The sequence below is a fragment of the Ictalurus punctatus genome, chromosome 12 (assembly GCF_001660625.3).
Source record: "Ictalurus punctatus breed USDA103 chromosome 12, Coco_2.0, whole genome shotgun sequence".
NCBI lineage: Eukaryota > Metazoa > Chordata > Actinopteri > Siluriformes > Ictaluridae > Ictalurus > Ictalurus punctatus.
In genome coordinates, this window is record NC_030427.2 from 29,386,971 (window position 1) to 29,403,487 (window position 16,517).

Consider the following 16,517-nt stretch of genomic DNA (forward strand, 5'->3'; position numbering starts at 1 on the left):
TACAGCGGCAGAGACCGGACAGAAATCAAAGATGCACGTGTCAAATGTAAATAAAGTCAAGGTCACTGAAAACCCAGAAGCTCAATGTGCTCTGCTGAGCAGGAAGGCAGAGCAACTTCCTCCCCTGAGCAGGAAGGCAGAGCAATGTCCTCCGCTGAGCAGGAAGGCAGAGTGGCGTCCTCAGCAACGTGGGAAAATAGAGCAAGGTCAGTAGAGAAGCGTGGTGTAGTGACATCCAAGGCAGAGTAGGGAAGCAAAGCGGAGCTTTTGGCTGCAACGGGAGGCAGATAACTTCTTCAGCTGAACAGGGAGGCTGAGTGGCATGCTCAGCTGTATGGGGATGCTGAGCGGTATCCTCAGTCACGCAGAGAGGCTGAGTGTCATTCTCCATTGACTTTGCAGGCTGAGCTTGGTTGGCCGTGTCGTCAATCTCAAGCATGAGCTTATCTTGGTTGGTCATGACGTCAGCTTCAGGTATGAGGAGAACTTGGTTGGCCAAGTTCTTGTTCGAGGTCGAAGAGGCGACCTCTCAAGTCAAGTTCATGCACGAGGTTGAAGAGGCAACCCAACACACGAAGTTCCTGCTAGAGGTCAAAGAGGTAGTCCACTCACACCAAGTTCCTGTGTGAGGTCAAAGAGGCGACCTCTCAAGCCAAGTTCCTGTTGAAGGTCAAAAAGGCAACCTCTCAAGCCAAGTTCCTGTTCAAGGTCGAAGAGGCAATCTCTCAAGCCAAATTCCTGTCCAAGGTCAAAGAGATGACCTCTCAAGCCAAGTTCTTGTTCGAGGTCGAAGAGACGGTCCCCCAAGCCAAGTACCTGTCCGAGGTTGACGAGACGACCTCTCAAGCCAGAATGACAGCCCTCCACCGTTTACTAGCAGAACGACAGACCTCCACTGTTTACTAGCAGAGCGACAGACCTCCTCTCTTTACTAACAGAATGACAGACCTCAACTGTTTACTAGCAGAATGACAGACCTCCACTGTTTACTAGCCGAACAACAAACTTCCACGGTTTACTAGCAGAACGACATACCTTCACTGTTTACTAGCAGATTAATGATAAGACCAAGTTTGAGATGTTTGGTCATCATGCACATCACCATGTTTGGTGAAAATCAAACAAAACATATCATCACAAACGCCTAATACCAACTGTTAAGCATGGTGGTGGAGTTGTGATGATTTTGGCTTGTTTTGCAGCTACAGGACCTGGGAAACTTGCGGCAATTGAGACAGTGAAGAACTCCACTTTACACCAGAATATTCTTGCGACCAATATGAGGCCATTTGTCCAGCAGCTTAAGCTGGGCTGAAATTGGGTCATGCAACAGGACAGTGATCCCAAGCACTCCAGCAAACTGACATCTATATGGCTAAAGAAGAAACAAAAAAGGTGTTGGAATGGAAAATGGACCTCAACCCCACTGAGATACTATGGTGGGATCTTAAGAGAGCTGTGCATAAACAAATGCCCTCAAACATCAATGAACTGGAGAATGGGCCAAAATTTTCTCCAAAACGATGTCAGAGACTAATAAACTCTGACAGAATACTTTTACTTCAAATTATTGTTGCTAAAAGGGGTTCTACATGTTACTGAATTATAGGATGTACTTATTTTTTTCACCTGCTTTTTGAATGTTGGCTTATTTTGGGGGGAAAAGGACGACATATTGAAATATGTTTGTTGTTGTTGTTGTTGTTGTTGTCACCTGAGCTTATTTGTTTGTTTATAGAAGTTGGTGAGGACCACACAATTGCTATTTAGGCCCTGATAAGTTAGAAAACAGAACTGAAGGATGGTGTACTTTGTTTTTCGCATGATAGTATATTATTTAATGTTTTCCTCTTTGAATATGACAGGTGATGTACTAAAATGGAAAAACATTTTTTTTCACCCCGATCATGGTCAGATCATGGTTAAACAATAGTTTCTTTTTGTTTAGTTCTTAAAATTATGCACAGTATAATTTTTAGGAACCAAATAAATGTACAATCCAAGCAGGAACTGCTAAACCCATTCAGACTGAACCAACAAAGCACAGAAAACTTATATTTTATATAACACATAAAATCACTGTTATGTAGTCATGGTATATGTAACATAACACCCACTGAATCAAAGAATGTATCAGACTTTGCATCACGTTCCATTCATTTCTAACCTTAGTCTAATCTTCGTCTAATATCCATGTTTAGAGTGTTGGAGGTTGTAGCCTTACTGGCTCTTTATTTTTAATATTTGAGCAATCCCATTCACTGGCTTCCAACAGAAGAAAAAGAACTTTTGAACACTGTGAAGGGAGCATGGTGCAGAGCGAGGTGTGATAAGTGCTTTAGGTAGGAGTGTTTTAACTCGGATGGAATGTAGCAATGAGGTGGTGTTGGAGAACTGAAAAACAAACCCTGAAGCTGCATTCTGGACCTGTTGCAAAAGGTCAGATGTTTTAATGGCATCATGTATTTAAAAAGTTGTTGAAGAAGCCTGGCTTGCAAGACTCGTAGATTATTTGAATCAGGATGTTGGGTCAGGGGTTTCAGTCTCACTGGGTTATTACATATGGTTCTCCTGGACTGGGGGTTGGAACCAGTGGACTCCACAGTGAAATGAGAAAATAACAAATCATAGTACAGCAGAACAACCCAAAGTTAGCAATTCAGCATGAGCAAAAATACAGATATTAATTACATTTATGTCCAGTTTCTAACTAAGCCTGAGATGATGAGACCAATCGTTATAAAATAAACAAATAACACTCACTTTTTTGTAAACACATTAAACTGTACTTGTCTATTAGACTTGAACTTTATGCATCATGTCTTCTTTCTACCCTGCTTTCTAAACTGCCTACTCCTTTTTCTCCCTAAAATTATTCATATTAGAAATATTTTATCTTATTCATTTAACTTAAGCTTTTGGAGAAAAGGATAAATATTCGAAGAGAAGTCACACCAGTGATGTTGCTCAACTCAGTGTGGTAAAGTCATAGCAGGTTTTGGGGAGTTAGTACTCGGGGTGAATTATCAGTCCATACAGGATTTCGCAGAACTTTTTTGTGATTGTTACGGCCAATAAAGTTTGATTTTGCTTCTGCATTTAAAAAGATGCAATTTGCAACCTTTGTTGCGCATTTTTACAGAAAACTACTTGAATTGGCGAAATCGCACTTGGACGAAATTGTTTTTCACAGTGATGTTTGTTTCTAAATGAGACCTTTTAGCTTTTAGTATTCATGTTTGACGAACGTTTATCAAAGGTGGCTTTGGCTGAATGAGCATTGTGATGACGTCACATGATTCATCTTGGCCCCATCTGTGGAAAATCTGCAGAAAATCTGCGGTAATTTTGAAAAATTGCAAACTCCTGGAGGGACTGAATAATGCCAGTTAAACATTACAATCTCTACTGGTTTCCAGTATGTGCAGTATCAGCATTGCCTGTACAGATTCAGAATAGTAACCACACACTGAACATCCACTTTATTAGGAACAGCTCTTTTTTTAGTATTGAAAATATCACATATAAATACACAAACTATACGCACAATTTTCAGCAGATGAAAAACTGTGAATAATTTTAATAACAGTCTTTGTTATGTTGCTTTGACAGTCCACACAGACTGGTTTTACAAGAGCTAATATAATTACAGGACTATTAGTCTAAAGCCTAGTTCACTCTACATGATTTTAAGGCCGATTTGCAAATCGCCGAGCAATCGGCGCTCGCCAATCGAGCAGTCGATTATTATGTGTGAACTACTCAATGAAGCATCAAAGAGACTCGCCGACGCCTCGCCGAGGCATCACCAACGCCAGAGAGATATTTGACTTGCAAAAAATCTGGAGCTTTCGGACAACTCCACATCCTTTAGTGTAAAAAGTGTTGTCTCTGGCAGTGTTTGCGGAGACGAGCTACAGCCAATGAGAGAGCAAGGCATGGGATGAGGTCTCCATGAGGAAGGGAAACCTGCAAAACCTGATGAACAGACTTGTTATTACAAAACATTGTTTATTCACCTCCAACTCTCTCTGTAGCACACCTGCTGCCTGCTTCTGCTAATCCATTCTTTCACCCACTTTCTTTGTGTTTTCCTTTTTGGGGTTTCTTCAGCACAAACAGCTCGCACCGCTTGTTTCTATCCTACGTACATCTTCAAATAAACAACTCCGGTTTCGTTGTCAGAATCGTTGTCAGATCGTAGTGTGTGTGACCCCTTGTCGCCAAGCAATCGTGTAGTGTGAACACCACAATGACTTCATGACTCCCGATTACAAGACAGCAAGCCGTGTCTGAACAGCACAGAGATCTGCACACATTCAGAGTTGTGTAGTGTAAACTAGCTTTTAGGAGGTGTAGTTATTAAACATGCATTTTAGTGCTACTAAAGCAGTAATGAGACTCTATCCTACAGCCTACAAAGTGCATTGTGGTGGATTAAAATTCTTAAGAATTCTGAGCAAATTTTTTTTTTCGCATCATATTTCGTAACTTTTCAAGACAATTCAGATGGCAAAAAAAAATTTCAATTGAAAATTTAAAAAATATATAACAGCACATATGCAGCAAATTTGATATATGGAGACCCTGGAAAGATATCGCACGTTCATTTCTACGGCTCAGTTCTTTCATTTCCGTCAGCCTTACCCGTCGGTACTCGGCAAAACAAATTTCGATTCGATTGGCCCTGGTGGGCGTGTATCAGGTACTGGCCAGTATACTGGATCTATCGTCTGGCACTATTGCATGAGTTCCATAAGTTGCAAGTGCTGTTAGACTGACAGGCATAAAAGGGGAGTCTACACGTGCAGTGTGAGCTCCCGAGTCTAACGGGGCCATTTGTGATCCAGTCGGATGTGCTTATGATTTATATATATATATATATATATATATATATATATATATATATATATATATATATATATATATATGTACACCCCTCACATTTGTGTAAATGTTTGTTTATATCTTTACATGTGACAACACTGAAGAAAGGACACTTTGCTATAATGTAAAGTAGTGAGTGTACAGCTTGTGTAACAGTGTAAATTTGCTGTCCCCTCAAAATAACTCAACACACAGCCATTAATGTCTAAACCACTGGCAACAAAAGTGAGTACACCCCTAAGTGAAAATGAGTTATTTTGAAGTGACAGCAAATTTACACTGTTACACAAGCTGTACACTCACTACATTACATTGTAGCAAAGAATCATTTCTTCAGTGCTGTCACATGAAAAGATATAATCAAATATTTACACAAATGTGAGGGGTGTACATATATATATATATATATATATATATATATATATATATATATATATATATATATATATATATATATACATGTATGTGTGTGTGTGTGTTTGTGTAAAAAAAATTTTTTTTTGCAAGAAACTTTTATGTCTTGTTATAAAGTTATAAATTGTTATGTGACTGCCAGGGTGAGAGTTTTTGATATTTCTTATTTCTTATAATTCTTACGGGGATTTTTCCAATGAAATGTTGTAGAAGTGATCATCTCAATATTTAAACAATTGCTGAGATTAATAGAAATAAAGTGTTGAATACTGATATTATCTGTTTCCCGCCTTGTTAATTCATTGTTGATAATTATTGTGAGAAATCATTAACGTGATCAGTGTCTTCACACAGATGAGTATCATTTTCTTTGTATTTTTGTCTGCACTTGTGCTAGTTTAGGGTGGCTATTAAGCAGACACAATCTTTTTGACTCAAGGAATTTTATTCAAATTCACAGTTTAAATCATGGGGGGAAGCCTGTATATTCTGTGCCAAAAGCAGTAGCAGATGGCCATTAAGGAACACAAAGGAGTGGGCAATCCTATTTCAACCAGAGCATTTATTCTCTGTGACATCTTGCCTTGTGCACACAGAGCATAGACCAGCCAATTCTTCAAAGCTTAATTCTGTGTGTGTGTGTGTGTGTGTGTGTGTGTGTGTATATATATATATATATATATATATATATATATATATATATATATATACACAACATATTATCACATAGATATACATACATACATACATACATACATACATACATATATATATATATATATATATATATATATATATATATATATGTATATATATATATATATATATACACAACATATTATCACATAGATATACATACATACATACATACATATATATATATATATATATATATATATATATATATATATATATATATATATATATATATATATATATATATATATATATATATATATATGGTGGACAGTTGTGCAATTGGATCTATTACCTTTTTAAATCTTTAGTACAGACCAAGAGACTATTCCCTGCTGTGAATGTCACTAAACATTGTAAGCATGAGTTTAAAATTAATAGTGGCTAGTGACAGTACATATGACAACTGCGTTTTAAATGTAATTCAAGTGATAAACTGTACATTTTCTCTAGACTCAGGAAATTTTTTAATGGTGTCTCTATGCTCATCCAAAGTGGAGAAAGCTTATCAGAAGTGATATGAGTTTGCATGTTCTCCCCGTGCTACGGGGGTTTCCTCCGGGTACTCCAGTTTCCTCCCCCAGTCCAAAGACATGCATGGTAGGCTGATTGGCTGATTGGCATGGCCCTGGTAGGCTGATTGGAATGTCCAAAGTGTCCATAGTGTATGAATGGGTGTGTGAGTGTATGTGTGATTGTGTGCCCTGCGATGGATTGGCACCCTGTCCAGGGTGGACCCCGCCTTGTGCCTTGTGCCCGATGCTCCCTGGGATAGGCTCCAGGTTCACCGTAACCCTGAAAAGGAGTATGTGGTTGAAGATGGATGGATGGCCTGCACACTGGACTGCCATCTTGTGGACAATTTTGGAATTGCATCTCTTAAATCCTATGAACAGTCCAACAGATTATTAACAGCTGATGTGAAGTGTCTAAAGATTGTAAACGTGATTAAAATTAACAGTTACTATATGCAGTGACACAATGTCTATATTACCATATAATTATAATATTGTTGGTACATATATATATATATTACTGTTTTATATTATTATGATATTGTTTATGTAGAATGTGTATATTTTATATTTTATATTACAGTGGACAGTTGTGCAATTGGATCAATGTTTAAAGCTGTATGGTCCTGCTCTATAAGGGATGTTCCTATACTTTTGGACACATCCCACGTGTGCTCTAAAAAATACTTGTAGGGTGTACTATACCGTAATAAATTATAACTCCAAGTTTTAGCTGTGTGGTCCTGCTCTACAAGGGATGTTCCTTTACTTTTGGACACCTAATACCTGCTATGAGGGATGTTCAAACACTTTTGGACACTTCCATTGGTGCTCTAAAGAAACCACTAGGGCTGCCTGGTGCTGGGGAGATCGGTCTGGAACTCGCTCATTTTGCACGAAAATCACGCACTTCAGTCGGGGAAACAGCCAGGAAAGCTGCCTGGAAGCGCAGCTCCGGTGAGATCCGTATGGAACACGCTAATTTTACCCCAAAACCATGCAGTTCAGTCAGTGAAAAACAGCAAGGAAATCTGCCTGGAGCTCATCCGGGGAAATCTCTACCCACGAGCAGTGCACTTTATCTGGGCACCCCTCAGTGAAAGAACTAGAGAAGCAGCATATGTGCTAGAATTTATTTATTTTAAATATCTGAAAGCATAAGGTCATGGCAAGGTCTGCTAAGTGATTTACAAGGCGTTAGGAGTGCCTGGGAGCGGGATACGACACCGTCAAGGCCATGCAGTGCTGCCTGGAGGCAGGTCCATGCGGGGAGCAGCAAACGTGCTGCCGGGTGAACCTACTTCATCCTTCTGCCTACATTTTATGTACACTTAAATGTAAATCCTGTATACAACTGTTATGCCATGGCCGGCAGAGGGCACTGCAGCACAGCGTGACGCTTGTTTTGTTTTGATTCGCTTCCTGGCTGAGTATTAGTTTCTGTTTGAGGATGTCCTTGATTTAACCCAGGTGTCTTTGGTTTAGTTTAATTATGTTGGGTATTTAAACCCCTCGGGTGCACGCGCACTTCACTGGAGTATTATTATTTGTAACATAGATGCCCGTGTGAGAGTTTTCAGTGTTAACGGTGTAGGATATAGGTTTAGCATGCTAAGCGGTCTTTGTTGTCATGTCCGGTTTCCTGCCTCGATTCTAGTCTCATGTTTACTCACTAGTTCCGTATAGACCGCGCTGCCTGTGGTTTGTTTGTTTGTTTGGGTTATTAATAAAGACAGCGCTCCTGTGCTTACTTCCAACTCATTATCCTGTGTCGGGTGCAACAACAAAACAAACGATTGTTTAGATTTCTGCATCACACCCCGCCAATCCCGATCCCAATACTTTCTTTTGGCACAAACTTTTACAATTGCCGTAAATCATAAATTTGCAAATTTCCAGTTTGTGCACTTTAATTATTATTATTAAAATCACTACATTTATGGCATTTGGCAGACACCTTCATCCAGAGCGACTTACATTTATTTCATTTATACATCTGAGCAATTAGGGGTTAGGGCCTTGCTCAGGGGCCCCAACAGTGGTGCCTTGGTGGTTATGGGGTTGAGCTCATGACCTTCTGATCAACAGCCCAATGTCTTAACCACAGAGCCACCACTGTTAACAAGCACTGATCAAACACTGATCAAGCACTGTGCAGTAAAATACGTTTATACCCTAGAGGTGTGATTAAACAAGTCAAGCCAATCCATTTCCTTCTTTCAACTGTAAAGAAAAAAGCTCTTCAAATGACAGAATGTTATTTTTCTTGCTGTCTTGCTTGGTAGAGTTCATCAGGTACCAAACTGTGGTCTCGGAGCTGGTTGAGGAAGGTGAGCGGTTCATCTATGCAAGAAATCTGCGCCTTGTTCAAGTGGAAAAACTTAATCAGCTCCTCCGGCGGTGTGAAATCCAACTGAATAGATATTCGGTCACTGAACATCTTTCTACTCTATAAAACAAAATGACATTTTTTTCTGAGTTACTAAATGTACAATAAAGCACATATTAATCAACAGAAAAGACCAGTTGTTCTAATTACTTACTTTTTATGCAGGTAAAACACTTCTCCGGTATCCTGAACAGGGCAATGATTGTTGTCGAAAAAACCTGAAAGAGTTGTGCAACCTGAAAGAGTCTCTGTAATATGAACCTGTGAGAGAGCTACGCCCCTTGTTCATGGCAGTGTTTTTATTATTTTGTGTTGTGTCATTTAAGTAAAATGAACTTAATGATGTACATCAGTAAATCAACACGTTACCAGTCTCTCTCTGTCTCTGTCTCTGTCTCTCTCTCTCTCACTCTCTCTCTCTCTCTTTCTCTCTCTTTCTTTCTGTAGAAGCTAATAAAGATGAAAAGTAAGAACAGAAGGTAGAAAGGTGGGTATGAGATTTTGGACTGGGTGGAGAAGCCGGGAGGTGGTGTATAAAGCAGTTTTGGAGGTGTGTGTCTCAGGATCACATCCTTCAGAAATATCCTTTTCTGCGCTCACTCCAGACCAGCTTAGGTCAGTCAATACAGTTTTAATTCCCCTATGTGTCCATTATTAAATAATTATCTAAATTCTAGTCTAGAGGTGATGAAAGCATGAACTAATATTTCTGCATCATGTAGTGACAATATATTTCTTATCTTAGAAATATTTCTGAGATGAAAGAAGGCTATCCTAGTAATATTATCTACATGAGCATCAAATGAAAGACTATATTGTCATTTTATTATTTATTTTAACTGAAAAGTATCAATTAAATGGCTTCGATTTAGTAATTGGTGCAACACACTTTGTCAGAAAACAGGACTGTTTTTTTGCAAAATGCAGCGTGATATATATATACACACACTATGTACAGTAGAGGCTCTCAATCTTTTTATAGGCAGGGATGCCTTTAATTGCACCAAAATAATAATAATAATAATAATAATAATAATAATAATAATAATAATAAATTCACAGACCCCCTCAGGACAGATATGACACTTTATAACTGTTACGTAGTGAACTACACACAGATGATAATGATTGTCACAGCTCAGTCAGATCAGAACTCAATTTCCCAAGATACAACACTCACTTCTCATGCACGCACCTTCTCACCATCCCCGGAGTTCTGATCAGACACACCTGGCACCAATCACACACACACACTCTCACACTAGTACTTAGGGATGTCATTCACCTAGAGTCAATGCGAAGTATACGTTCAGTCAACTTGTTTCTCTGCGTTACCAGGCCGATCTAGTTAGTTAGTCTTCTCGTTATCCTCGACCCTTGTTTCCGGTTTTGACTACGCTCTCTGCCTGACCCCTTTTGTGTTGTTCGTCCGATCGCTTGACCATTGCCTGTCTTACAACTACGTTTCTTGAAATTCCCAATACCACGCTCTCCACCTGCCGCCCGCTTCTGCTTCCGTGCTGATTTGAGGTTCGTGACAGAATACTTCGCCTTCCAATGGAAGCAGCGGGAGATCCCCGTTGGCCACAAGCCATCGAGGGACATGGCCGGATGATTAGTGACCATGATCACCATCTCGCATCACCCTGGGATAGGCTACAGGTTCCCATGACCCAGTAAGGATGAGAGGTACAGAAAATGGATGGATGGATGGAGCCAGAATAAATATGACTGAACTGAATATTAAGAGTTTTGCTCAAGGACCCAACCATTGCCATCTGGGTTCGATTCGTGCTGCAGCCCTGAGTTTGCATGATCTCCCCGTGCTTCAGTGGTTTCCTCCGGGTACTCTGGTTTCCTCCCCCAGTCCAAAGACATGCGCTGTAGGCTGGTGTTGTAGTGTATGAATGGGTGTGTGAATGTGTGTGATGGTGCCCTACAATGGAGTAGTAACAACTGTACAATCTTACACAATATAAAACAACACATCATCCAATACATTTGCTCATTTGGCTGATGCAGGATATGAATGAACTGAATATTAAGAGTTTTGCTCAAGGGCCCCAACATAGCCATTTGGCAGTGCTGGGATTTGAACACACAACCTTCTGACCTACAACTCAAAGCCTTAACAACTGTGCCACCACTACTAGCTCAATGAGTCTGTGTTGATTCAATGCAATCTTTTGGTGGAGTTAATTCAGTGGTAGAAGCAGTTGAATCAATGCACAGTAAGCTAGTTGAGCTGGCTGTGGTGATTCAGTGTTTAAGGCTTTGAGTTACAAATCAGAAGGTTGTGTGTTCAAATCCCAGCACTGCCATGGTTGGGTCCTTGAGCAAGACCTTAACTTTCAGGTAAGTTTTATCCTGCATCAGACAAATGTGCTGGAATATGATTTATTTTAAAATATCTAAGATATTACAGTACTTTACTATAAATGATTTACAGATGTTTACTCTACATTTCACAGTACTTTACAGGCAAACCAAGGTTGTAAAATTTACAGCAATTCTTTACAGTGTAGATATGGAAGGTGGATAGCAAAAAAGATCTTATCTTACCACTAAGAGTTTTTCTAAGTGAACTTTTTTTATTACCTTGATGAAAGAAAACTTTACTAAGGAAGTCCTGAACCATGAGAGTCCATTGTAGCTTGAAACATCATTATTAATGAGACCTTGATGGGCCAAAAAACAAAAGCTGTTATGTTTTTAACGAAAAAAGCCACGTAGTCATACTTCATTCTCATAGAGAAATAAAGTTGAGTGGTGTCAGAAGGAATTTGCCAGTATAGTTTGTTTTTTAAATTGGAATTTAAATAAAGTTTTGTTCCTACAGGAGAGATGTGTATTTTGTCCGGCGGCGTCTGGTTCACCCCAGGTGACTTTGAGAGATTTTCAGGAAGGGAAAAAAGCAAGAACTGGAAACTCACCATCCGCTGCGAAAACATTACACTGCATGAACTTATACAGGTAAATCTCCTCTTTAACAGTCACTACAAGTATTAAGATGCCAACTTGTAACAAGATGTACAACAAGTTGTAATTGCACCCACAGTTGGTTCCACCAAGTATACCGGGATCCTGCAGAACAAAATAAGTCATGTGAGCACAAGATTTTACGTGACGTGTGCTACATTTGTGACTCGGCGGGAAATCTGGTGTGCTGTGACGAGTGTCCACAAGCTTTTCACCATCACTGCCACTTACCAACTCTACAGGAGGACACACTTGGGTGAGAAAGAAAAGAAATTAGAGAGAAATGGAGACAAAGAAAGAGAAAGGTTGACTAAAGAATATATTTGCTAATAGCTACTATGTAGTGAATATTTAGAGTAAACCTGTAATAGGCATTTGAGAGTCATTAACGTACAGTGTTCAGCATACAGTCCAGCAGCTCGTTTTGGGCAGTTTTAGATACTTTTTTTTATCTTTGTTAAACTTTTAAACTAATATCATTATGCAGGGTTTCCAGGTTGCAGCAAAAATTCGAGCCAGCTACAGCTCAAAAACCAGACGTGAAACTAACTCAAAAATGGAGGCATTGAGATATGGAATCTTGTAGAAATTTTGAGTGAATAAATAATTTTTGGATTATTTCCTATTAAAGAAGACCTTGTCAGTCACAGTCTATTTTTAACTAGTCTCCTGTCCAGTGCTCCTCTTCCACTGAAAATATTCATACTGTGAGCATTGGCCAGTGCTATATCTTCCCCAGTGGTCCACTATTAGGGCTTGTTGCAGTTCCTATTTCTGACCACTTGGTGTGATAATTTTATGGAGATAAATGTGGCCATGAGCACGCTGCCCCATGATTGTGCAACATCTAAAAAAAAAAATTGTCAATTCAATGGAACTTGGATCGGCATAAATCTGTCAAATAGCCACATTTTTAAAATTGTTGTCACTGTTAGATTTTCAGGAATCTCAGATTATGTCTTTCAGATCTTCTGTCATGCCTTATCCTCTTTACTTCTATTAACTGTTAGTTCTGTGCTATGAGCAAGAAAGTGTGATTTACCACAGACCGTTCAGGCGCGCCTGGAGAGTCTAAATGAACACACACTGACACATTGCTGTTCACAGAGACATCCCGTTTCGTCTAGGACAGGAGTATTTATACACATTATACACATATAACAGCATTGCGTAGTAGGCAGGTTTCTGCTTGTGCAGGTGCTACACAGCACACTACGAAAATAAGTCTTTCAAGATATAGAAAATACATGTGTCAGCTATAATAAAGGATGGCAGTTGATCAACTTATTCAAAGAGATAATTAAATGAATATATTCATCATAGGTATTTGATAGGTCAGAGACACACAAACTATAACCCAGTATTCCCTGTATCTAAGGTGTCTTAATAGCAGTTCATAATATAATCGAGTACATAATATAAGAGAATTCCTTTCAGTGTGTGTGTGTGTGTGTGTGTGTGTGTGTGTGTGTGTGTGTGTGTGTGTGTGTGTGTGTGTGTAGGATAATAAGTTCGGCAAGATGGGAGCCATAATGAAAAAGATCTTTCAGGAGGAGTTTGACACCATCTTTAAAATCCAGTAGTATTTTTCCTCTTTCACAAACCTGCATTTCATTGGAAGATTTATAATCAAAAGACAAATACTGATGTTATTATTTATTTATTTATTATTTGCATATAACATTGTTAGCATCTGATTATTTAATTGAACTTATCTTCTATAATCCTACTTGTTTATTATTGTTAGGTTACAGGTCTATTAGTGATTTGTCTAATTTGTGCAACTTGGATACTAAAAAAGTATATCTGATTATAATATATATATTTTAACATACAGCTTTCTAATGTTGTATGCATTTATTATTTCACGAATTACTGGTTTTATAATCATTTCATTTAATCTTAATATGTTAGATTTCTTATTGTTTTATCTCAGCATTTATATAGTTTCACTTCCTTATATTGCATTTACAATTTTTTTTGTACAGTGCATCTGGAAAGTATTCACAGCGCTTCACTTTTCCCACATTTTATGTTACAGCCTCATTCCAAAATGGATTAAATTCAATATTTTCCTCAAAATTCTACAAACAATACCCCATAATGACAACATGAAAGAAGTTTGTTTGAAATCTTTGCAAATTTATTAAAAATAAAAACCAAAAAAAAAGCACATGTACATAAGTATTCATAGCCTTTGCCATGACACTCAAAATTGAGCTCAGGTGCATCCTGTTTCCACTGATCATCCTTGAGATGTTTCTACAACTTGATTGGAGTCCACCTGAGGTAAATTCAGTTGATTGGACATGATTTGGAAAGGCACACACCTGTCTATATAAGGTCCCACAGTTAACAATGCATGTCAGAGCACAAACCAATCCATGAAGTCCAAGGAATTGTCTGTAGACCTCTGAGACAGGATTGTATCGAGGCACAGATGTGGGGAAGGGTACAGAAACATTTCTGCAGCATTGAAGGTCCCAATGAGCACAGTGGCCTCCATCATCCGTAAATGGAAGAAGTCTGGAACCAGCAGGAGTCTTCCTAGAGCTGGCCGCCCGGCCAAACTGAGCGATCGGGGAAGAAGGGCCTCAGTCAGGGAGGTGGCCAAAAACCCGATGGTCACTCTGACAGAGGTCCAGCGTGTCTCTGTGGAGAGAAGAGAACCTTCCAGAAGAACAACCATCTCTGCAGAACTCCATCAATTACGCCTGTGTGGTAGAGTGGCCAGATGGAAGCCACTCCTCAGTAAAAGGCACATGACAACACGCCTGGAGTTTGCCAAAAGGCACCTGAAGGACTCTCAGACCTAAGTTTGAACAAAGATTGAACTCTTTGGCCTGAATGGCAAGCGTCATGTATGGAGGAAACCAGGCACCACTCATCACCTGGCCAATACCATCCCTACAGTGAAGCATGGTGGTGGCAGCATCATGCTGTGGGGATGTTTTTCAGCGGCAGGAACTGGGAGACTAGTCAGGATCGAGGAAACGATGAATGCAGTAATGTACAGAGACATCCTTGATGAAAACCTGCTCCAGAGCGCTCTGGACCTCAGACTGGGGTGAAGGTTTATCTTCCAACAGGACAACGACCCTAAGCACACAGCCAAGATAACAAAGGAGTGGCTACAGGACAACTCTGTGAACGTCCTTGAGTGGCCCAGCCAGAGCCCAGACAAACCCGATTGAACATCTCTGGAGAGATCTGAAAATGGCTGTGTACCAACACTCCCCATCCAACCTGATGGAGCTTGAGAGGTCCTGCAAAGAAGAATGAGAGAAACTGCCCAAAAATGGGTGTGCCAAGCTTGTAGCATCATTCTCAAAAAGACTTGAGACTGTAATTGGTGCCAAAGGTGCTTCAACAAAGTATTGAGCAAAGGCTGTGAATACTTATGTAAATGTGCTTTTTTTGTTTTTTATTTTTAATAAAATTGCAAAGATTTCAAACAAACTTCTTTCATGTTGTCATTATGGGGTATTGTTTGTAGAATTGTGAGGGAAATAATTAATTTAATCCATTTTGGAATAAGGCTGTAACATAACAAAATATGGGAAAAGTGAAGCGCTGTGAATACTTTCCGGATGCACTTTATGTGTGAAATGATTTAGAAGTGTGCTTTTTACGCTGTAATACAGTTTGTGATTTTTAAATTTTTTATTTTTTTTTACTTTTAAAGACAACCTGAAACCAGACCTGTTCATATTTTGTTTGCTTGTGTTCTTGGTTACATTGAGCTTAATTCAATTAAAATAATATTAATATTATTAAAATAAGAATATTTTTTGTCTTTAATGATCCAGTGAACTGCATCGGTTTGCCAATGTGATAGTCACAGACACAACGAAAAGTAATAAATAAAAACATCAAGGATGTGTTGAGATGTCTACTTTACAAATCAAATTTTAATTTGCACATGTGGTGTTTCACTTGGAGTTTCACGTTTATTTGTACATTGAATGATTTATTCATATTTATATTTCACTTTGCTCCTTAAACTCAAATACTAAACCTTTTGTATTAAAGGGTAATGATATTAATATGCAAGCTCTAGAAAAAGTACCAAATAAAACGTGTGTGCTTTATTCTCTTTTGTGCACCATTATCACTACTTCACTGTTGGTCAAATTCATCTTCTTAGATCTTCATATCATCCACAGAAAGCAGTGATGTTAACAAGGTACTCTTTACTGGGCTTTTTAAAAAGGAAGTTGTTTACCTAGGACCATATCTGAACATTTGGGGGCCCCAAGGGACAATTAACTCAGGAGCCCCTCCCCCACCTCAATCGTACTATTTTAAATGAAGGACTGAACAGAATTAATACATCGATGTGGGAAAAACAGTTTAATTTACAACAAAATAAAAAAGTTTGCCTAGGCCACATAAGCATTTTGTGAGACTCTCAAAAGCTGTCATCAAATATATATGTGTGTGTATATACATGTGTGTGATTGTTTTAAGACTATAAAATTATGTTGCTTGGAAAAAGATGGCAAACAGAGACTTTTAAAAACTATGTATCATTAGGTAATAACATTTATTATACTGATATAAGTTGTTTAGGAAAGCATCCCTATGTTTAATCTCATTGTACTGGATACTGGATTACTGGATAATACCTCTATTCT

General features: G+C 38.8%; 1 protein-coding gene and 1 long non-coding RNA gene across 2 annotated transcripts in view; one reads left to right on the forward strand and one right to left on the reverse strand.

Annotated features, from left to right (window-relative positions):
- LOC108272865 (uncharacterized) overlaps window positions 1-4,220 on the reverse strand; it is a 51,381-nt gene extending 47,161 nt beyond the window's left edge. Inside the window, exon 1 of the long non-coding RNA XR_001814172.2 lies at window positions 4,020-4,220. This is a non-coding gene — a long non-coding RNA (uncharacterized LOC108272865). The remainder of the gene's footprint in view (window positions 1-4,019) is intronic.
- A 3,717-nt stretch (window positions 4,221-7,937) lies between these two features.
- LOC108272466 (nuclear autoantigen Sp-100) overlaps window positions 7,938-16,517 on the forward strand; it is a 54,906-nt gene continuing 46,326 nt past the window's right edge. The window contains exons 1-3 of the mRNA XM_053684211.1: window positions 7,938-9,164; window positions 9,349-9,516; window positions 11,741-11,874. Of these exons, the coding sequence (XP_053540186.1) occupies window positions 11,746-11,874 (129 nt within the window). The 5' untranslated portion in view covers window positions 7,938-9,164; window positions 9,349-9,516; window positions 11,741-11,745. The remainder of the gene's footprint in view (window positions 9,165-9,348; window positions 9,517-11,740; window positions 11,875-16,517) is intronic.